The following is a 23,788-nucleotide window of genomic DNA, read 5'->3' as shown; positions in this document are numbered from 1 at the left end:
GAGGTGGTCCTCGTAGATGTGGTCAAGATCGTGATGGAAATTAATGCGGGTGAAGGTGGTGGTAGGGGGTGTGGGTCTCGGCAATAGGGTGGGGCATGAGATCATGACAAAAAAGGTATGCGTGGTCGGCTAGTATTGGGGGGGGGTGAGGGATGGTGAGGTCTAGGATGTGTGGTATGAAAGCAAGAGACCCCATGAGGTAATCCATCGTATTAGTACCTCTGCAATGTGGGAAACCCAGAGAGAGAGATATTAAGTGTCTACTAAAGACCCGATGGGCCTATGAGACCAAAGTGATACAATAATTTCCATGGCATATCTCATCATGGAATGGAAAATAAAACAGAAAGAAAACATAAACATAGCTATCTCAATGGGGTGATACAAAGCTGTCCATGGAAACTCATCATGGAATACTAAGAACATAGAAACATGAGAGCAACATCAGCTCCGAGTAGATGGTATACCACTCTCCAAAATATCAAGCATGGGGCTAATGAGTATGGCCGAGAGGTCTCCCTCAGCTATGTCACGTGGAAAGGTAGCTCGATGGCGGTGGAGCATGTCCTAGATCTGGACTTGATGAGGTGATCGTGGCCGACCGGGGGGGGGGGGGGGGGGGAGGGAGAGAGAGAGAGAGAGAGAGAGAGAGAGAGAGACAGTTGTATTAACGTCTTCAAAAGGCCAAAATGACCTATGAGACCAAAAGGTTACGTCATATCCATGAGGTACATCATCCTGGGTACAAAATAGTAATAAAGAGAGAGAGAAATGAAATGAAATGAAATGAAATATTAACATCTCTAAGAGGACATAATGGCCTATGAGACCAAAACTGAAAGTACATCTGAAGTTGGTGTCTCATCAAAGAGAACAACTAAATGAGACTAAAAAGAGAGAGAGAGAGAGAGATGTATGGAGGGATAGTGAGGTCTAGGATGTGTGGTATGAAAGCAAGAGACCCCATGAGGTAATCCACCATACTAGTAGCTCCGCTATGCGGGAAACCCATGTAGAAAGAAAGAAAGAAAGTTATATTAACGCCTACAAAAGGCCAAAATGACCTATGAGACCAAAAGGATTACATCATGTCCATGAAATACATCATCATGGGTACTAAAATGAAATGAAAGAAAACGACAAAGCTAAAATGCTAGAGTTGAATGCTAGAGCTGATCCATGTACAAAGCGTACAAGCTCGCATATCATCCTAAGATTATCCCGCATGGGATGCTGCAACATGGCACTCAGAGTGGTAAAGCTGAGCCAACGTGAGGGAGTCCTATGATGGTGTAAAATGATGGCCTTGATCCTCCTATGGTGACACGGGTGTGGGTGAGGGCCCCCAGGTCAAGGTCGTCAACCTCTGCATAGCTCCCTGGCTCTGTCTAGTGTCACTCCTCTCCGTCGGGCTCCTACATCAGCCTGGGCTCCAGGTAGGGTGGGTGGGTCTACCCTCGAAGCTCGAGCCTGGAAGAAATAAATGAGAGCTCTCTACATTGGTCCTCGGGTAAGTGCTGCTAGTCAGGCCGCAATAGTGATTGCCTATGTCTGCGAAGCTCCAAAAGGAACAGCCCTAGGCGTCTTTGATCCGGGAAGTTCATGATCTTGAAGAGTGGTCCAAACCCATCTTTTATCACTTTTGGTCTCATAGACCCACTAGATCTTTTGAAGACGTTTGGTATAACTTTCTTTCTTTCTTTCTCTACCCACTTAGCTCGTGGGGATGAAGATGGCCTTCTACAGAGATCACCTTCTTCACTTGATGGAGGATAGCTTTATCACATGCCCACACTACATGGACACACATCTATCATTTGTAGTGAGAGGTGTGATTGGCCAGATCTGCACCTCATCCCACCAGTTGAGAGTGGAGATAGCCAGATATGGACCAGGGACGACTGCACTAGAGGATAGGATGTGTCAGCTTTGCCATACAGAGGCGGAAACATATGCTGGTGTCTGGTATACTATGAGATTAGGGGGAGGTTCGATTGCCTCTAATAGTGTCCATGTAATCTCAACAACGTACAAAAGAAAACAAAGCCTAGAGCTATGAGCTTGGAATGTCAAATTCACGCCATATGATACAAAGTGGGACCATCATCATCGTACAACCTATGGAGCTGACCCCCAGGTAGGGGGAGAGGGCCGTCAAGGATATCAAGCATGGGGTTAGCCTGTAGAAGGCTCTGCAGATCCGCAAGGCGTGGGAAGGTGGCTGTGTGCCTCTCCAAGATCTCCTTAAGTTGGGCCTGATGTCTGTGTTGCTAGCAAGGTCCAGGGAGTCTAGGGCGTTGGGCTCGCTGTAGTGTCGTGGCCCGGTCTAGAGTCACGCCAAGTGGGATCTGGCAGGGGGTCAGGCACTGAAGAATGTGTGGCTCCATGAGGCTGTGGGTATGTCATGCATGGCTGGTGGGGCATCCTCTCGTGGTCGGACGAACTGAGTGATGGTCGTCTGGGGCCGGGGTGGATGTCTCCCATGGGGTCTCGACTCCCTAATCAGTGATTCTCTACGGCCAGAAGCTCTAGTAGGAAGAGGCCTAGGCACCACTGATCTGGGAAATCCATAATCCTAGATAAGGGTCCAAAGACCTCTCTGAAGAGATAGTGGAACCTCCCTCGAATCTCATAATATACGCTGCATTTGCATATGAAGTGCTCCTCTGACTCGACCTCCTGCTAGCACATAGTGCATATCCTTTCCTCACAAGGTATCTGCATGGCTCTCCCTGTCTCTATCCTCAGGTAGTGCGATGACACCCACAACTGGCCCACCATATGGCATGTGACATGTATATCTCAAGAAATCTGGCCCTCAATATGAAACCATCCTTTGTAAGCCTCATGAAAGCATCCACGTAGTACTGCCGTCTGTGTGAGAGTGGCTCGTGTGTTGTGATCCAGGTATCTTGTATGTATAGTCCCAATAAATCGTATCTGATCACCCTATTCCTGTCATCCTGAGAGAGCCTCATGAATGGGGAGTCCGGGTCATACTTGAGTGGGCGGAGGCGATCCATCCTGAGTCCCTGCCTCATTAACCAGGTGCATACTCAGCTATACCATGACTTGTGTGCCATCTGCTGCTAGCTGCTGGGAGGACTGTAGGGCGAGCATCGGGAGTCTCCAGGGGGCATGGCACTGATCCTATGAATGTATGTGACTGCCTGGAAGAGTGCCTCTACTACCATGGGTGCTGCAACAAACTCTGCTAGGATAATATCATGTGGAACCAATGGTTTGCTGCGTATCATACACAAGAGCATCATGACCTGAGGCCTCTCTATCCTCGGCCATTTGGCCACTGTAAGATGAAGTGCCCAAAAGGGTGCTCCATACATCAATGCTGGAGTGACCAAGGTGTCAAATAGCCACATCTTGGTCCTCGGCTCCTGGAAGTGGGCTTGGAAGCACTCTCTTTGGAGTCTCCATGAGAGCAAGAGAAGCATACCCTCGTATCAACCTATCCTCTGTAACATGGCTCATCGAGAAGACCGGTCCTGTAAAAGTGACTCCCAAGTACACACATGAGTATGTAATCTCCACTGGGCTGCCCATGTAGGTGAGACTCAGTTGAGATGTGAAAAGAGTGGATGTGTTGAAGACCATAACCTTGGTTTTCCCAAGGTTTACCATGAGATCCTGTTGTGCACAAAAGCCCTGTAACGTGTCAAGATGCCTCTGGAGAGCCTATGGAGAGTCTGTAATAAGCACAACGTCGTCAGCACGCATAAAGTAGTGTGGAAACAAGGATGTCTGCTAGTGATACGCCTCCTCCCCCTCCTCTATCAATGAAGGCCGAAATCTCATCGATATAGAGGCCAAAGAGAGTGGGAGACAGTGGGCATCTTTGCTTCACTCCAATGGCACTGGAGATCTCCTCTGATAACCCTCCTAGGTATCTCACCCGCCCTATGATCAACTCATATAATGTCATGATCCCCCAATTCATGTTTGATGGTACCCCCAAGTCCTGGAGTCTCTGTAGTAGTCTGGCTCAAGGCACCGTATCAAATGTTTTGCGGAAATCCACAAAGCAATGGTAAACCCGTTGGTGTCGTGCTCTAGCCTCTTCTATGATGGCTTGGAGGGTAAAGATGCGATCCAAAGTAGAGAATGACCTGCGGAATCCTGCCTGCCCTGATGCTCTGTGCCCCTATTTCTCTGCTAGTGTGTTGAGCTCAAGCTCAAGTACTGACCCATAAAGTTTGGCCAATGTGTAGGATCTCCCGCTTTATGGATGGGTGTGACGATATGGGCTGCCCAGGTGGGTGGAAAGCCTTCCAAAAGAGCCCGGTTGAACATATGGGCCAGAAGGGGTGCCAGAGTCTCCCCTACATGGGAGATATGCTCTGCCAAGAGGCCCTTGTGGTCCTGTGATCTATCATTTATGGGTCTCCGGATGGTTCGTGCTACCATGCTGGATGTGAAGAAGGCGGATGTGATGGGGCATGGATGTGATGGTGGTGGGATGGGGGGCTGATTTGGTATTTCGTATAGGGATCGTGCATATGTGCATACATGAGAGAGAGAGAGAGAGAGACCATGAGGAGGTAATCCACCATACTAGTATCTCCACTATGCAGGAAACACATGGAGAGAGAGACTACCTCGCACAACAGTAGAGTCACACGGCCAGAGTAACGTAGAAAAGAATCGGGTTGGCCCGATTGCACCTCGTGCGTCGAGAGAGAGAGAGAGAGAGAGAGAGAGAGAGAGAGAGAGAGAGAGAGAGTCCTGCTCGTCACTCATCCCTTGTCCAGCAGACAGTCGCTTGTAGATAGTCGCCCTTGTCGCTCGTCCTCAGCAGGAGTGTGCCTTTTCTCTTTCATCGCCCTCAGCATTAAGTCGCCACCATCAGGCCGCTCAACAGAGATTCGTTAGCCGCTCCAGCAGAGATTTGTCACTCATAGTTCGCAGTCTGCAATATATCGCCTCAGCCTTCGAAAAGTGAACTGGAGACCATGGAGACTGTACAGCTGCTGAATTAGGGTTTGCAGGTGCTGAATTAGGGTTTTCAGGTGCTGAATTAGGGTTTGAGAGAACGGGTTTTCTTTGCTTTTGTACATGCTGCTGTTGGTGGCATGGCTGCCAATAGCCTTAACATGGATCTTATTGAGGAGATGATCGAGAAGGATGTGGGTTATACTTCAGATGCCTCGGAGCAACAAAAACGTCAAAGGCTTGATGTTGATGCAAGCTACACTCCGGTGAATGTTGGAGAGAATGCAGAGGAAAGTTCTCAGGTACCTTCTCCGGAGTTTGCACGTTTGTTGCAGATCACTGGTGAGCTTATGCAAGAATATGTGAAGGCAAAAAGCGTGCAAATAGCTGCAGTAGATAATGGTGGTGTGGCTGATGTATGCATGGAGACTCCTTTGTTGCTACAACAGCTAGCAAATTTTCATGATCATGCTGCTATCTTCTTCTTTGCTGGGCATATTCCGTTGTTGCCTCGTCTTAGAGCATGGTTGGGCCACTTGGTGTCGCCTGAGGCACTTGAGGAGATTTATGATGGTCCGAGAGGCTTTTATGAAATACTTTTTCGCACTTCGGAAGCCCATAGGGCAGTCTTGGAGCAGGTGCCACTCTTTTTGGATGGGCAGTTGGTTCATGTGGTTCTGTGGAAGCCTATGGCAGAGTACCAAGATATGTTGCGCCAGGCTTGCCCAGTTTGGGTTGAAGTGAAACAATTCCCACCAATGTTTTGGCGTGTTTTACCAGGTCTCATGCGAGGTATCGGTGATGTCTTGGTGGTGCCTCGAATGACATCTAGAAACCGAAATCGTCTATGCATGTTGTGGGATACTGGGAGACCTAGGCCGACACATTTGCGCGTCAATATGGCTGGGCTGCAACCTTTAATGTATGAATTGAGGTGGGATACATTTGCTGGCCACTGTTTCAAATGTGGTGAGAGAGGCCACTTTGTCTCCGAATGTCCTAAGAAAGAACAAGTTGTTGCTACCAAGGATATCGTTGATGGGCAGTTGCCCGTGGAAGATGAGCATGATGCTCCTTTACATGATGCCAAGCACATGGATGTACATGTGGATGTTCAGAATGAGGTTGGGCAGCCATGGGTGGAAGTACGTGGTAAAAAGACACGATTTGTTGCCCCGCGGGGAGATTTCTCAGATGTTGTTTGGCGGGGGCCTTTGCATACTCATCAGGGGCCCTTACATACATATGCTCGTCGCCCTTTGGGTTCAGGTGCCCAGCAACAGACCAGGATTGAGAGGCCGGGAGGCCAACTTTCTCAAGGTACAGGGGCTCTTGGGGTGGATAGAGTAGAACGCTATCCTATTAGAAGCCGCCTAACAAAAGAAGCACAACAACAATTGCCTCTTGTGTTTGGTTCGAAGGGTGAGGTCATCTCGCCATGGGATGGTCATTACCCTTCGGCACATGCTCGGGAACTCCAAGGGCAGTCTGAGATCACAAATACCATGTCTAAAAATGCAATGCTTCAAAAGGTTCGTGATTTGGCACATTATCCTCGGCCTAGTACACGGCCTTGTTGATTCCTTTTCTGGGAAGGCTTATGAAAATTGTACAATGGAATGTAAAGGGTATTTCTTCGCGCCAAAAGCAGTTCAGGCTTTGGCGTACAACTTTTTGTCATGGTTGGGATGTTTTGTGTGCAGTTGAACATAAGCAGCATAAGTTGGCTGGCAAAGCCTATGTATATAAGGGGTTTCATGTTTTCTACAGCGGACATCCTGCTTCGCAATCAGGTGTTATGTTTGCTGTTCGTTCGCAGTTTCAGCCTTCTCTTGTGATACAAGATGTTCATGGAAGATTTCTAGTGATACAGATTGTTTGGGATGATACGCCTTTATGGTTGTTAGGGGTGTATGCTCCAAATAATGCTCGTGCACGCCGTTTGCTGTGGAATGACTTGTGTGCTCTTTCAATCTCTCATCCTGGCTTTGTGATGGGAGACTTTAATATGTGTGTCTCCAGGGAGCAAGCCACGTCGCCTCATTCTGTAATGGATGGCCCGGAGAGAATGGCGTGGGAAGCTTTTGCAGCAAGGTCGCTAAAACAAGACATATGGTCTTGGTTGCATCCAGATGAAAGGGGTTACACTTATACCTCACAACAGTTTCGGGACACTTATGCTAGATTGGATAGGATTATATTTTACATCAAGATCTCTTTTTGCCAGAGGTTCTTACTATGATGGTTAATCAGCAATAGGTTTTCTCGGATCATTGGCCGCTTGTGTTTGAAATAATCTATCATCCTGTGGATGCATATAAAGGCTTGTTGGGACGTTTGCCTTTGCGCTTAAATCACACTTTTTTGGAGCATGAAGTTTTTGATGTTTATATGCGTCAGTTGATACGACATTTCTCCACAAGAGTGTCCATGGCTGATTATCATGCTTGGCCAGTGTTCCTTACCAACACTCGGAAATTAGCGCGGCATTATGGTCTTGCTAATGCCTCTATACAAAAACAGCATGTGGCTCTTCTTGAGTCGCTTTTAAAGGGCTTGCAGGCGTTCATGTTTACTGACTCTATGGATGCTGAAGTTGTGGATGCCATAGAATGGCTGAAAAAGGAGCTATCTAGGGTGCAGGAAGCACAATATGTTCGCCTTAAACTACTTGCACGTCTTGATGCTTTGCGGGATGCTAACTGTCAATCTCATCGCTTCTATGATAAGTTGCATCAAAAACATATGCGTGAGAATATTGTTAGGCTGATGGATGCCCAAGGCAACCTTGTTACTCAACCTTCTGAGGTTATTCAGCATTGCATCAGGTTTTATGAAGATTTGCTTGCCCCTCGAGAGGATGTCTCGCCGGCTATCCAGGCTGCAAGGGAGTCATTGTTTGCTGAAGTACGATATCAAGTTGACCCTGATGTGGCGGTTCAGCTTGATGCTCCTGTTACTCAAGGGAAAGTGAAAGCTATTCTCTCCAAACTTCCCATGGGAAAGAGCCCTGGTTGGGATGGTTTGACAAATGAGTTTTTCCGAAAATATGCTGATCAGCTTGCAGAGCCTTTGACGCTTATTTGTCAAAGGGTTTGGGATGAGGGATATATGCCTACCGATTGGAAGTTGGGCATACTTCGTTTGTTGCCCAAAGTCCCTTCGCCTACTTCTTTGGCTCAATGGCGCCCGATCTCACTTATGGGTATTATGTATAAAATCTTTACAAAGATTTTTGCCAATCGCTTGCAGAAGGTGCTTCCTACTCTTATTCATCCATATCAATATAGATTTGTGCATGGCAGGAATATTTTGCATAATATTCTTAATGTTCAAATTGGAGTGGATTATGCCAAGACAAAGAAGCAAGAGATTGTGATGGTGCAGCTGGATCTTGAAAAAGCTTTTGATCATGTCAATTGGTCTTTCCTTTCTCAGTTAATGACAGCCATGGGCTTTGGTCCCAAAATGGCTAATTTGGTGCATTTACTTGGCTCTGGCTCTATCACGCGGATTATGCTCAATGGAGGACTTTCGGATGGTATTTCTCTCACCCGTTCTCTCCAGCAGGGCTGTCCTCTTAGCCCTCTTTTCTTTGCCATTGCCACTCATCCTATGTTATCTCGCCTAGATGCTATGGCATCGCATGGTGAAGTGGTTGGTTTGCATCTCCCTCATGGCAAGCAATTGGTTGCTGAAGCCCTTGCGGATGACACTTTTATGTTTCTCAGGGCCGAAAAAGCCAATATAGATCGAGCAATGGAAGCTTGGAATAATTTTGCATTGGCTTCTTGGCTGAAACTAAATTCAACAAAATCAGCCCTCAATTGTATGCACGGAATTTGATCTTGAGGCATTAGGGTGGCAAGGCCGTGTGGTGCATACAGGAGATATTGTTCGTCATCTTGGGTATCCGATGGGTGTGGATGTGGACCCCCAAGCTCTTCTTGCTTGGATTTTCACTCGGATCTCGGATAAATTTGTGTATTGGAAAGCTCAAGGGTGGCCTATGCACGTGAGGGTTAAGGTAGCTCAGGTTATTATGCTTAGCATGATTTCCTATTTTTTGCCTTTGCTACCTTGGACACACAAATCTCTTCTCCGTTTGGTTGCTCCCATTCGGTTTATGCAGTGGAAGAGGCAAGGAACTATTATGGGTCAAACATGGATAGCTTGGAATCACATTACGACGCCCAAAAGAATGGGTGGGGCTGCTTTACTGGATGCCCGCTTGCATATGGTGGCGCGTAGGTGGGCGCTTTTTAAGGATATGTGTTTGCAAGAGCAGCCTAGGGTATTCATGGCTCGTGACTTGATTGAGTTGGAGGGATTGTCACATGGACGGACATGATGGTGGGACATTGTGAATGCGGCTCATCCTGACCGTATCCGCTCATCTCACATTTTATCGCATATTCTCCTTTCTTGGCATGAAGTTCTACTATTGGCTCGGTGGGATCCTGGTCATGAAAGACTACTTTTGAACTCTTTGCAGTTCGAAACATTTGTGGAGTCGCGTGTCATTGTTTGGCCAGACAGAGATGCTTCACGCATACGACCAAACCGCATGGTCACGTTAGGCTTGGTTAGAATCCGAGATGCTGTGATACCTGGTCGTGACAGGCCATATTCGATTCGTCGTATTCGGCAGCACTTTAAGGTTCCTCGGACATTTCAGCCACTATGGGTTGACATCATGCATGCAGTTGAGCCTTTTACTCCATTGCCTCGGCCATCTGCAGATCAGCCTTGGCTTGATTGGGCACTATGTAAATCTGGTGACTTGATATCACTTTCAGCTAACCAGGTCTATCATAAGCTCGTATCAGAGAAAGATTGGGTTTCAGCCAAGGCCAATAAGGTGTGGGGATTGCACAAGTCTAAATCATGGTGGCAGAAAACTCTTATGCGTGGTTGGCAGTCTAAACTCCCTTACCAAGGTAAGGTTTTCATTTGGAGGATGTTGGTGGGAGGGTTACCTACACGGGATCAGCTCGGCCGTCCTAAAATTACATTGGCCTCTTGCTTCTTCTACTGCACGACATGCACTGAAACAGTTATGCATCTGTTCATGAGTTGTCCAGTGGCCCGTCAGATTTGGTCTGTTGTCTCTCGCGTTTGGGAGGCAGTAGAGAGGTCTACTGTTTCGGCTCATCAGTGGATATTTGGGATTTGTCCTCAAGTCATTACTTCGGACAGTCACCTTGTGACATTCCATTTCCTTAGATGGACAGGACTTTGGCATATTTGGACTACACGGAATGGGTTCATCTTTGATTCCTTGTCTGGAATACATGGGCACATTCTACGTATCCGCGGTTTGCTGCTTTGGCAGTTTTCTTCTCTTCTCTCAGCTCAGCTACTGGATGCAGATGTTATTTCGTTATGGTCTACGGCGGCTCGGCTGGCTCATCTTTGATGCTTTTATCTGGGATCCTTATTTGGCTAGGAGGCTTTCTTATTAGTGTTCAGGTTTGCATGGTCATGATCCTTTAGAGGATCTTTTGTGGGGGTTTTTTTGGGGCCATAGGTTCTGTGTGAGCCATGTGGCTGATGTACATTTTTACATATAATATAAAACACTATTTCACGAAGAAATGAAATGAAATGAAATGAAATGAAATGAAATGATATATTAACGTCTTCAGAAGGCCAAAATGACCTATGAGACCAAAAAAGATTACAACAATTGGTGGATCTGATACAATGTCTGTGTAAGAAAAGCTAAAAACAACTAAACAACTAACTGAAACTGAAACAACTATGAGGAAAAGTACGGTCCTAGGAGCTCCTAATGGATAACATCTGGGAGGAAAACTCCACCAACAAAGGTAAGCATCATACACATCACTATCCAAAGATGTCTCATGTGAAACGCTTTCATCTTTGATTCACAATCAGGGGCGAAAGGTCATGTCCAGCATGTTCGTGGTCTATTGCTTTGGCAAGTTTCTTCTTTGATCGATGCACATGTTATCACCAGGGCGCAAGCTGACCCCTGGATACATGCTCTTCGTACGATGGGCATGCCTCATGTGGCCTTTTAGTGTGTGCAGTCTGATGGCCTCTATGTACATGTTTGTATAGCTGTTCATGTGACCTTTGCTTTGTATTACATTTTCGTAATCTAATCAACCAACCATTACGAAAAAAAAAAAAAAGAGAGCCCATGTAGAGCCCGGGCCACCAGCACTAGTCATTTTAAAAAAACACCAAGGCTGAGATCATGTAATACTGGTGTTTTGTAGGTTCTTGAGGCTTTGGCTCCAACAACAAAGTTCCTGCATAAAAACAACTACTGTTGATTAGCTTCTCAACTAAGAAATACATGCAATGATAGGGAGTAAAAGCAGGCTCGACTTTCAACATGCTGCCATGAAAGAGAAATGCACCTTGAAAGCCTAGCTTTTCCTTCCATGCAGCAGCTAGCTTCAGAAACATAGCCTGCATAAACATGACCGCATGACTCAAAATCAAGCCACATTTTGGTGATGTTGATGCCTTCAAAGAAAATTAGTGAGTGAAGAAATAGGTCTTGTAGGCATCACTAAGAGGATTGGCCACCTTGCCTTGATCCTTGCTATGTAGCTTTCTAATGGCCAAGTAGGCCGGGTTGGTCAGATGTGAAGATAATTGATTTGATTAAGTGAGGTACAGAATGCTAGAAGAAGTGAGGATGAATTGAAATGAGTACAAAGGAGATGATACTCTACAATTAGGCGTATAGGGAGGATGTGATTGGATATGATAGTAGAGTTGTGAGGCAAGGAATGTCCCGATGTGATCAACTATTTGGAAGATCAAAGAATAACTGTTAGAAAAAGAGGGCCAAGAGATTTACCATGTTATCAAGTTCTTTCTTTAAGTCAGTGTTCAGAAGGGTTTGATAGCCTTCTCTCCCACCCCAAAACACAAAGTTTTCTCCTCCAAGCTCATACGTGACCTGCAAGAAATATTGGAACTCTCATCAATAATCACAACCCTCATTAGCCTACCAAGGTCAATTAGTTACAAACAGGATTATATTCCTCTTAAAAGAGCAATGTTATCTAGCACAATTCTCCTCAAAATGTTGGTGTGCATGCTTGAACACATGCACCCCTATGTGCATGCATGATGTAACGATGCACACATGCACAGAAAAAATGGGTCTCATGCAAACTCTACACTTGATATGCTTAGATGCATGCACACCCATGTACACCATGCACGCATTTCTACAAATATGGGTTTCATGCAGACTCTATCCTTGCATAATGCCATCCACAAGACTGTAACCATACACATCCACCAACAGTACAAGCTACATTTCCTAGGAATACTCATAACTATTTAGCTATGCTCAATAACCATACCTCCATGGCTTTTTTGACCTGTGCAGCAGCATAAGCATAGATGCTCACATAAGGGCTGCATAACAGTGTGTTAAGAACATGAGCAGACAGCATGCACTGTTGTATATAGTGGAAAATTATAACCAAATGCGATCTAGATGGAAGAACCCAATCCTCCTCAAACCTTGTGGCTGCCCCATGCATGTATCTGGGATGCTTGAACAACTGTGCTGTACCCCACAAAGGGCGAATATTTGTCCCTTTCTGCCCATATATTAATCAAGTAAGAAGTTAACAACCAAGCCAGTCCAAGTAAGCAAGTCGATGTCAATCTCTTCAAAATGCAGCTACCTGCAGCTTTTTGGCAAGAGCGACTACTGCATCCAGGTTAGCATTTGATTCCTGTCAAGAGAAACCATAAACAAGCGCAAAACATTAAAAGCAAGATAAATTTACCAAAAAACATGACAAATTCCATCTATCTAGCTAATTTGGAGCAACTATGCACATATTTGGTACCAACTCTTTAGGAACTCTTTCCAAAAGTGTTTTGGACAATCAAGAGGTTAAATTATCAAATCATTGAAATCTCACATAATGTCCAGAATCACAAGGCAAAGGTACTGAACTACTGCCCCAGTGTGCTCTCTTTGTGTTACATGGCCCATTTATCATCCCAACAGATTGCTGAAATTTTCTGCAAACTGGAAGTGCTGCAGAACAGTTTCTGATTGATGAATTTCTAGGGAGCCTTTTTATAGGCTCTTACCCCCCCACCCCCTCCCCTTTTTTTTTCTGACTGGCCTTTGGCCCAAGATCCTCCCGTAGTTAACGATATTTCACCGCCTGTAGGCGTTTAATTATCCGCCCGTAGGCAATGCCGCCGAGGAAGCACCAAGGGGGGTTCTGAACCCAGGACCTCCTGGTCCTAGGCAAACACCTTCACCACTTGAGCTATCACCTCATTGGCCACCCCCTTCCCTTTTCCTTACCCCCTTCACTGATTCGTCATCCTCACAACCAGAAAAAAAGGAGTTTAGTCCAACACTTGGCTGACTCCAGAGGCCGGGCCTTGGCACCTCGCCTCAGCTAGTTTTGGCTGCCCATGAACTCATAGCTGTCGAAACTTGTCGCTTGCAAGGTCCAAACCTCATTCTCGCCTATTTTCTAGGGAGGAGCGGTTGCCAACCCTGTTGAGACGTTTGTATCCCAACTTGCCAGGCAACCCTTTCCTACATGTTGCTGATGATGTTGGTAAGCATTGGTTGACAATTCGGGAAAGGCCACGTTGGTTACAATGCCACGTCACATTAAAATTTCCCTTGGGAAAATAATGTCCTACCTAAATTTCAATGAAGATATCGTGAGCAACTGCATTAAGTGCAGCTATGCCATCACCTGTGGTGTGCATTTAACCAACTAATCAACATTGCACATTCGTTAACTTGATCCTGCTCATGCCTGTGTGCAAGTTGATGAAACTCAACTAACCCTATGATGAGGTACAATGCCATGGCGCTGGGAACTTTTTTGTTTTCACTGTTTTCAAAACGATTTGGGGGGTGTCATTTTCATCCATTGGGACATTTGACAAACTATGCCTAAACTTTCTCCTTTGATTCCAAGCCGGACACTCTATAAGGCGCAAAGTCACTGGGCTTTTCAACACCAGGTATGGCTTGCATCTAAGTTGTATCCCTGTGAAAAAATATATCCTCGTTACATTTATGGCCTCTCATTTTATCAATAGGGCTCACAAAGGCTTGCTATCTCTGGTTAAACCTAATCTAGTGTCTCCAACAGACATGACTCATGTTGCATGTGGCACACTCGCATGTTTATCTTGAAACAGGAGGGAAGAGAGTCATACACAATGTTTCCCAAAGAGTGGCCGTAGACAAAAGACTTCAATACATTTAAAAAGTCGGACTAATGCAAACGAAGGTTGAACTACTTCCACCTATAAAAGTTGCAAAACACCACAATGGTGTGAGTTCTAGCGTTGTAAGTCACCTGAAATGGTCAGTCCCACCGGGCCATTGCCAACACTGGTGCTAATGCAACAAAGGTTGAACTACTTCCACCTATAAAAGTGTCCATAGCCGTCCCTGTGACTCAGACCTTCTGCCTACTGGTCTTCACCCCCCTTTCAGATGTAGCAATCTACCAATTCAACATAAACTTGACCTTTGCTTGGTCAAAGGAAATCTCATCTGAGCTAGTGGCGTATCCAAAAAAAAACCTCTCCACCTATAAAAGTGCCCAATAGCCGTCCAGTGACTTGAAACTTCTGCCTATTGGTCTTCATCCCCCTTTAAGATGTGAAAATCAACTGACTCAAGATAATAGCTGGGTCAAAGGAAATATCATCTGAGCTACTGAGGTATCCCAAAAAAAAAAACTCCTTATAAGAAAAGAATTCCTCTTGTGAATGTACACCTCATTCAAATGCAACAGTCCAACACCTTGTGCTCTGTGTGCTCCTCTGGGTTTGAAGAAAGAAAAGACATTGCTGATAGTATCCAATCTCATGGCTGAAGTCAAGTAAAACCAGTGGAACGCACACACAATTACTTCAGAATACAGACAGCAAATACAAAAACACAAGGGACTTAAATGCATAACTCGGGGGATAAACTTCACCTTCAGAGTGTTCCCCTCAGGAGCAATGTCTCTGTCATGAAAACACCAATGATCCACTCCTAGTTTCTTTAAAAACTCAAAATTGGCTCTCACTGCACATGTAGCACCACCCACACATTAAGGCATAACCTAGCCCCCGCAAATACAATGGGACCAAAATTTAATTCAAACCCTATTATTCCCAACGAACACACAAACAAAAATAAGCTATCAAGCAATACTTCATAAAACATGAAGAAGACATGTCAACTATCTAGCTACCTACTTTGTGATTGACCTGGAAACAAACAAAGCTACAGTGAGAACATAACCACTAAAGTTCTCTCTTTGAAATATCATCTATGTTTTTTGTTTGCATAATGAAGACAGATCTTTGAAGGGTGTGATAGTGCTCACTACGTTGTTGTTTGTTTGCATAATGAAGTCACTGACAAGGGTTAGCTACACAGACATATCCTTGAAGGGTTTGATAGTGCTTGTTTTGTCTACACTCTTCGAATGTATTACACCTCTACCATTTCATCTCACATTTTCTGTGACTTTTCTTTGGGAACATCCACTTGGAGATTTACTTGAGGCCTTCCTTGGCTGTATTTATGCCATACTTCAACACTCAGGTAATTATATACTGGGAAAGAAAGGGAATCTCACAAAATAATTACACAGGCCTGCTGCTCCTCTGGAGGTATCACTCATGCCAATGATGCCGGTCATGTCAGCCACCGGTTTTTCTCTTTACTATGAAAACGTTTTATAGGAATTTCTTTTGAATTTAATCTACATTCATTTAACATATATATACCTAGATGAATCCAAGAACATGCCCAAATTCACCTATTAGGAACGTGCATGTTATATACTCATGGTAGTCAACCCGCAAGACTATATAACTATCAACTCCATTATGCATAGTATGGACTAGATACTACAACATCCCTACTAACATCACCAATGCCCAATAGTGGGTGTAGAACTCTGTATCAAGATATGCTCACACACGCACTCCACACACACACACACACATAAGAGCATATATTCACACAAAGCCCTTCGTACTGAGTTTCTGTCAAACCTCCGGAGATGCAGGGCAGACTTAGCCATAATGAAGCCTAGCACTAAGGGAAGTAGCAAATAGAAAGAATTAGTGCAGCAAAAAGTAGTTGATAGGGCAAATGCACCGCTAAAGATAGAAAGAATAAGCACAATATCAACTGGCCGCAACTCAGACGAAAACTTCATGATGTGAAATCTGCATGTCCGCTAATACGGCTGAATTATATACCTAGATGAATCCAGGAACATGCCCAAATTCACCTTCTAGGAGTGTGCATGTTATATACTCATGGTAGTCAACCCACAAGACTATATAACTATCAACTCCATTATGCATAGTATGGACTAGATACTACAACATCCCCACTAACGTCATCAGTGCCTAATAGTGGGTGTAGAACTCTGTATCAAGATATGCTCTCACACACGCACTCCACACACACACACACATATAAGAGCATATATTTACACAAAGCCCTTCGTACTAAGATTCTATCAAACGTCCGGAGATGCAGGGCAAACTCAGCCATAATGAAGCCTAGCACTAAGGGAAGTAGCAAATAGAAAGAATTAGTACAGCAAGTTGATAGGGAAAAAGCACCGCTAAAGATAGAAAGAATAAGTACAATATCCACTGGCCGCAACTCGGACGAAAACTTCACAATGTGAAATCTGCATGTCCACTAATATGGCTGAATTATATACCTAGATGAATCCAAGAACATGCCCAAATTCACCTTTTAGGGACGTGCATGTTATATACTCATGGTAGTCAACCCACAAGACTTTATAACTATCAACTCCATTATGCATAGTATGGACTAGATACTACATCCCCAGTAATGTCATCAATGCCCAATAGTGGGTGTAGAACTCTGTATCAAGATATGCTCTCACACACGCACTCCGCACACACACACACACACACACACACACACACACATAAGAGCATGTATTCACACAAAGCCCTTCGTACTGAGTTTCTGTCAAACCTCCGAAGATGCAAGGCAGACTCAGCCATAATGAAGCCTAGCATTAAGGGAAGTAGCAAATAGAAAGAATTAGTACAAAAAATAAGTAGTTGATAGGGTAAATGCACCGCTAAAGATAGAAAGAATAAGCACAATATCAACTGGCCGCAACTCAGACGAAAACTTCACGATGTGAAATCTGCATGTCCGCTAATACGACTAAATTATATACCTAGATGAATCCAAGAACATGCCCAAATTCACCTTTTAGGAGCGTGCATGTTATATACTCATGGTAGTCAACCCACAAGACTATATAACTATCAACTCCATTGTGCATAGTATGGACTAGATACTACAACATCCCCACTAACGTCATCAGTGCCTAATAGTGGGTGTAGAACTCTGTATCAAGATATGCTCTCACACACGCACTCCACACACACACACACATATAAGAGCATATATTCACACAAAGCCCTTCGTACTAAGTTTCTATCAAACCTCCAGAGATGCAAGGCAAACTCAGCCATAATGAAGCCTAGCACTAAGGGAAGTAGCAAATAGAAAGAATTAGTCCAGCAAATAAGTAGTTGATAGGGCAAATGCACCGCTAAAGATAGAAAGAATAAGCACAATATCAACTGGCTGCAACTCGGACAAAAACTTCACAATGTGAAATCTGCATGTCTGCTAATACGGCTGAATTATATACCTAGATGAATCCAAGAACATGCCCAAATTCACCTTTTAGGAACGTGCATGTTATATACTCATGGTAGTCAACCCACAAGACTATATAACTATCAACTCCATTATGCATAGTATGGACTAGATACTGCAACATCCCCACTAACGTCATCAGTGCCCAAGCTTGGGTGTAGAACTCTGTATCAAGCTTGTTCTTCTTTGAGTCAAGGACCCTACCAATAAAAGTCCTAGGATGGTTGAGTATACACTCAAAATGGGAAAGGCAACAAAGCTGCCAATGACTGCATGGGAAGCAAGTTGCCGACTGCAGAAAACATAAAAGAGTGTTTAAACTCTTGACAAATTGTGGATAAAAATGCTCTTTTGCTACATGGAATGTATCAAACCTTCTCACTACAGCCCTCAAAAAACCCACTTCGCCATGAAGCATTCCTTCAACTACAATGTTCAAACTATCTGGAAATAACTCCATTACACTTGGCATATCAGTGCCACACAAGAGCTCTCCTTTTCTGTTGAAAGGAATCATAAAACTCCTCCCCATTAACAGTCATTGCTACAATATACAACCCAACATAGTACTAGTAAGGCTCCTCTTATTAGAGGTAAATTTATTTGATTAATTCATGTAGGAATAATAGGTTTCCTATGGTAAATTATTGAGCTCTTACATGTGAATCATAAGGTTAAATAGTTTGTACCATACCAAGGTTAAATGTCACCAATTGGACACTAATCCCCAAGATCAATGAATATGAGAGATGTTCGTGGAGGTAAGATGGATCATGGTAACTCAGAGGCAAGCTAGGTCAATACCCTTGCCCAAGTTCAGATTATTGGAGTATAAGCTTGGAAGATGGGAGATTGTCCAATCACCAGTATGGGGCCCACTTGACATGTGGTGCAATCTACTATTTATTGGCAAGGCAAACCTAAACGAAGACACATCGAAGACTTTCAAATCACATTTTTAACCTATGGCCAATGCCTTTACATGCACTGACTTCAAGAAAGGTTGTTATGAGTCCTGACTACACAAAAGAATGCCATAATATGAGTTCAGCATATTACTTCTATTGAAGGCTGTAGTGAGTGAATCGGTGCCTTGATCCCATGGCCACTTTTTTGTGGCGGATCCAAAAATGTCGGTTCCATCACCCCTAAACGTGTGCCAGAATGCAACACTAAACCTTAACCAATCCTGCACAAAAACATGTGCCAAATAATAATGAGGACTCGGAAATCTATATCCTTGTCATGTAAGCAGAAACTTGTACAACTTTCTCGAGACACTTGCAGTCTTCAACTTCAGCCATAAGTAAACTATTTCCCAAGCAGTCCAACCAGTCCATACCTTCATTTTCTTGCCCATTATCTCTTCCTCTGCATTATACCACTTGTATGCAAGTGGGTTCCGACTGGAAGGCCCCTACAAAAGCAAAAAGGTAGGTAAAGACAAACAAGTGCATGCAAAACGAGCAGCTCAAAACAAAGTTCCAGCCTCCACTGTGGCTTTTTCCCTTCACTTTCTTGATGTAGTCTCCCTTTGAGAGTGCCTAGCCATGGAGGGAGCCCCCCCTCGTCTTCTGCATTGTACATTTGACTCCTTGGAGGGTTGGAGTTTGCTCACGAGCAGACATCTTATTTTTCACTAATAGATGATCTTTTCTGGGGAAAAATTTTATAAGTTGCAGTGAGACCAGACCAGGGAACCAAGAAAGAAGGAAAATTACCTTAGAATTTTCTTCTTATCAAACGGCATGAGCTGTTTTGAGGTGAGTTAGGACCTTCCTAAGCAATGAATCTAACAAAGGGTGAAAATTGAGACACGCATCCTCCTACACCTAGTGTAGAGTCAGTATGCAAATTCCCTTTTCAGTTTTCCAGAACAATCAGTTTGCCAAACCTTTCAAATTTCCTGAGACCTGCTACATACTATTTTCACCCCTCACCATGGCATTGAAAATGTAGGCCAGTTCCCAAAAAAAGCTGTAAGATGGGCTCCTAGACCTGGAACTTCAGGCTTTAAGGATGACGGGAGTAGCATGCCTGCAAATTATAACTCTAAGAAGTTCAAAGTTAGTATAGCTTAAATGCACACACCAATTACAACAAAAAAATAGTGTAATACAACATGTAAGACAAGCAGAAAAAGGTAGCAGTAAGATTAGCTACCTCAATCTGACAAGCCCTTAGCACATGCCATCCAATGTGCAGGACAAGGAGACATAGGTGGCATCTATGTGCATGGCAATAAAATCTCCCAAATGATTGTATTGATTTCATCAGCCTCCATAAAAGGCCAAAAGCTTATATCCTAATGAACCTCCGAATATCCTCCACAGTACAGCATGAGGATAAATGTATCCCCAGATGCCTCTCAATGTGTGTGATTCCAGTACACTCACGATGGACTTTGACTTCGTAGCATTCAGAGGTCCATCATCATGCAAACTAAATATCACATGTTGAGCTAGACATAGGGACATAGGCAAGACCACACTCAATTTGACCCATATGAAGAGATCTTTAGTTTGCCTGCAACTTTGTTACAGAATCTGCCAACTGACTGATGCATTGTAATTCTCCTGGTGGTGAGTTTTAAGTGCATAACTCTGCTTAGGAGGAGCATGGATCATCGACACTTATCTAGCATGAGAACTCAACTGAGTAATGTAGGTGGAATGTGGAAGTATGCAGAAAAGAGCAAGGATGCCACCCATTGATTGATGCAGAAAAGAGCAAGCCACCCATGTGGAAGTGTGCAAGTGATTGAACACATACACATTGACCACACTCATGCCATTCGAACCAGGTGCTGAGAACAATATTTTTTACAAGCGTTAGGGAAAAGGGTAGCCATTAATCTCTACCGTATTAAAATGGAAATCCCTGAGGAATCCTCCACCTTACACATGTGATGGCATGTGCCTTATTTAATTTACATTAACTTCTTACACTCAAACAAATGTAACGCTTCGTTTATTTCCAATCCAAACATTAGAAATTGGTTAAATCCAAATTAAAAAACAATTATTATTTATAAGAATTAATGATTGAATGACTATAAACAGAAGATTCAGTTTGAGAATTCCATACCTCATACTTGATGTGAGAAACGTTGGGAAAGAACTCTCCCATCCATTCTTTGGGGGTCTCAACCCCTCCTACGTCAGCACGGCACGTCATGTCTGCAATGAGGCGATCCTGTTCAACAGCAGATATTGTAAGATCATTGCTAGATAAAAATAAGCATAAATTCCAACAAAGATCTGCCAAATATTCTTTTTTGAAACTCTTTCCCTCATTATTGGGAATAATACTCTCAGACAATCAATCATATTTTAAAAAAAAATAAGGACAAAATTAACACAAACCAACCATATCTTTTTCTTCTTTTTTGCAACAAAACTGTATGGTCCTAGTATTGCAGATAATACTGCCAAAAATGCGCTGAAAATTGCACGAAATATAGCACAAAAAATGCCACTACTGATCGAATTTACGAGGTCAACCTAAGTATTTTGTTTTAAAGAATCACGGAAAGAAAAAATGATCAGAAAATTGCGCCATAGCTTACCTCTGCGCAGGAAATGAGGAGGCAAGACAGCACAAGAGTCGAGATCAGCAGTTCTCTGGTTGCCATTTTTCCTCTAGCTGTGTGTGTGTGTGTGTGTGTGTGTGTGTGTGTGTGTGTGAGAGAGAGAGAGAGAGAGAGAGAGAGAGGAAATGGTTTTCCTCTAAGCCGATATCCACAACACAAAAAGCAGAATTTCTCACCTGAAAAACAAACGCAGCTACACACTAGAGCTAGCCTAGCATGCAACCTCACACGCGCCAAGTGTTAGTTGATGCCCAATGTGTATATCCAAGAAATCATGTAGAACCTGTTCCACACTCTAATGAGCTCAGTGAGAGCATCCACATTTTTTTTGGAAATATAACTATTTTAATGTATTAAAACCAACAGCAGATACATACTCTTCTTCTACACAACTATATATTTAAAACCAACACCAAAGATACTCCTCATTCTGATATACAAAATTTTGGCAAAGGTTATAGCTCTGAGAATTAGACCTGCTCTCCAAGAAATGATCTCCAATAAAAACAATATGGGTTTATCAAAGGCAGGTCCATATATAATAACATCTTTCTAGCTCTGCTGGAAAGGATCTAGCTCAAAAAATAGGACAGGAATGTGTAATATTCCAACTAGACTTAGAGAAGGCATATGACAAAATACACTGGTCATTTGTAGCTAGAGCAATGGAGAAGATTGGCTTTGGCTATAGGATTATTGCATGCATATACACCTTAACAATTGGAGCTCACTCTAAGCTTCTATTAAATGGGAGGTTAGCAGGGGGATTTGAAATTAGAAGGTTTGTAAGGCAAGGTTGTCCCCTAGCTTCCTTGTTGTTTGATGTGGCTTCTCATCCCTTGATAATAGCATTAGAGGATGCTAGTGAAAAAGGATCTATGGACTGAAACTTAGGAATGGGCTTTGGCTATAGGATTGTTACATGCATATACAATTTAACAGCCGGAGAAGATGGGCTTTGGCTATAGGATTGTTACATGCATATACAATTTAACAGCTGGAGCTCACTCTAAGCTTCTATTAAATGGGAGGTTAATGGGGGGATTTGAAATTAGAAGGTCTGTAAGGCAAGGTTGTCCCCTAGCTCCCTTGTTCTTTGATGTGGCTTCTCATCCCTTGATAATAGCACTAGAGGATGCTAGTGAAAAAGGAATGGGTAACAATTAATCATTCAAGGCTTTGTTGATGATTCTCTGCTATTCTTGAGAGCTAACAATGAAAATGTGAGGAATGCTCTACAGCTAGTTCTCGTGACACAAGCCTCTTAATATATAGGCTTCATACATCAATCTCCTTTACAATCATTGTTGTCAGTTGGACATTAGCTTGTTCCTATTGGACTCTTCCATTCCCAAAAAGTGCCATTGGATCCCCTTTACAACCATTCAATTTCCATTCTTTTTACTTATGCTCTAGTATGCATTTGCTCATCTTAGGCATGCTAACATCATTATCTCAACACCCCCCCTTGATGTGTGCATGGTCATTAACATGCTTGAGAGGAGGCGAATATCCCCCCTTAGTATCCACTTAGACCTTTAGCACTTCGGCGTCACTTTTGGGTATCGGATTCTTACAATAAAAGTGGATTATAAGATAGACTCATAAGTCTTATAGCTCCTAAATGTAATATCTCTAAATCCATAATAATAAGCCTAACAGAAGAAGACAGCTTTGACATGGAAAGATGGGATTGTGATGTCATTAAAAGAGGAAGGATCATTAGACATGTTATATGCATATTATGTGTGCATATCCTAGGAGGCTAACCCACATTACGCTTGTGAGCATGGGAGCATGGGAACAAGCTCTAGTGGAGCATGGGTTAGGACTAACCTTAAGGGTTAAGGTTAGGGTTAGGCATCCAAGGGTCACACATGGGAAATGGAGAGTTAAGAGTCACTTGAGGACCCTCCTATATAATAGGGACATGGGGCATACTCAAGGGAGGCTTGGGGGCTTGGGAGGCTAAGGCTATGTTATCTTGAGGCTTAGGCTATGGTCTCTTGTTATTAGCTTGAGGCTAGGTTATGTTATGCTCTCTTGTGTAGAGGATTATATGCATATTATGTGTACATATACTAGGAGGCTAACCCACATTAGGCTTGTGAGCATGGAAGCATGGGAACAAGCTCTAGTGGAGCATGGGTTAGGACTAACCTTAAGGGTTAAGGTTAGGGTCAGGGTTAAGGTTAGGGTCAGGCATCCAAGGGTCACACATAGGAAATGGAGAGTCAAGAGTCACTTGAGGACCCTCCTATATAATAGGGGCATGGGGCACACTCAAGGGAGGCTTGGGGGCTTGGGAGGCCAAGGCTATGTTATCTTGAGGCTTAGGCTATGGTCTCTTATTGTTGGCTTGAGGCTAGGTTATGTTATGCTCTCTTGTGTAGAGGATCATAACTACTCACCTACCATTTCACACTATAGCTACATGCTAATGGATTGGAATTATACCTCTTGATGGTATGGGACATTAAGGTAAAGGTATGATGTATTCCATTATAATTTATGTGTACATCCCT

The 23,788-nt window shown here is 43.7% G+C and overlaps 1 protein-coding gene across 3 annotated transcripts in view; it reads right to left on the bottom strand.

Moving 5' to 3' along the window:
- LOC147625170 (xylose isomerase family protein) overlaps positions 1–21,578 on the bottom strand; it is a 72,961-nt gene extending 51,383 nt beyond the window's left edge. The window contains exons 1-12 of one of the 3 annotated variants that reach the window (XM_086818420.1): positions 21,440–21,578; positions 21,240–21,316; positions 20,759–20,866; positions 19,014–19,088; positions 18,731–18,860; positions 14,925–15,016; positions 12,633–12,683; positions 12,466–12,545; positions 12,303–12,357; positions 11,789–11,890; positions 11,340–11,391; positions 11,183–11,228 (exon numbers count right to left, since the gene is read on the bottom strand). In XM_086818420.1, the coding sequence (XP_086674546.1) occupies positions 11,183–11,228; positions 11,340–11,391; positions 11,789–11,890; positions 12,303–12,357; positions 12,466–12,545; positions 12,633–12,683; positions 14,925–15,016; positions 18,731–18,860; positions 19,014–19,088; positions 20,759–20,866; positions 21,240–21,305 (857 nt within the window). In that variant the 5' untranslated portion in view covers positions 21,306–21,316; positions 21,440–21,578. Of the gene's footprint in view, positions 1–11,182; positions 11,229–11,339; positions 11,392–11,788; positions 11,891–12,302; positions 12,358–12,465; positions 12,546–12,632; positions 12,684–14,924; positions 15,017–18,730; positions 18,861–19,013; positions 19,089–20,758; positions 20,867–21,239 lie in introns of all 3 variants that reach the window. The other 2 variants (XM_086818421.1, XM_086818419.1) reach the window with 2 other exon arrangements.
- Between the last annotated feature and the right edge of the window lie 2,210 nt (positions 21,579–23,788).

The sequence above is a fragment of the Cibotium barometz genome, chromosome 24 (assembly GCF_041138505.1).
Source record: "Cibotium barometz isolate CiBa-2024 chromosome 24, ASM4113850v1, whole genome shotgun sequence".
In the NCBI taxonomy this organism is placed as follows: Eukaryota; Viridiplantae; Streptophyta; class Polypodiopsida; order Cyatheales; family Cibotiaceae; genus Cibotium; species Cibotium barometz.
Note: the sequence above shows the minus strand (reverse complement) of the source record. Positions and strands in the feature narration are given on the sequence as shown.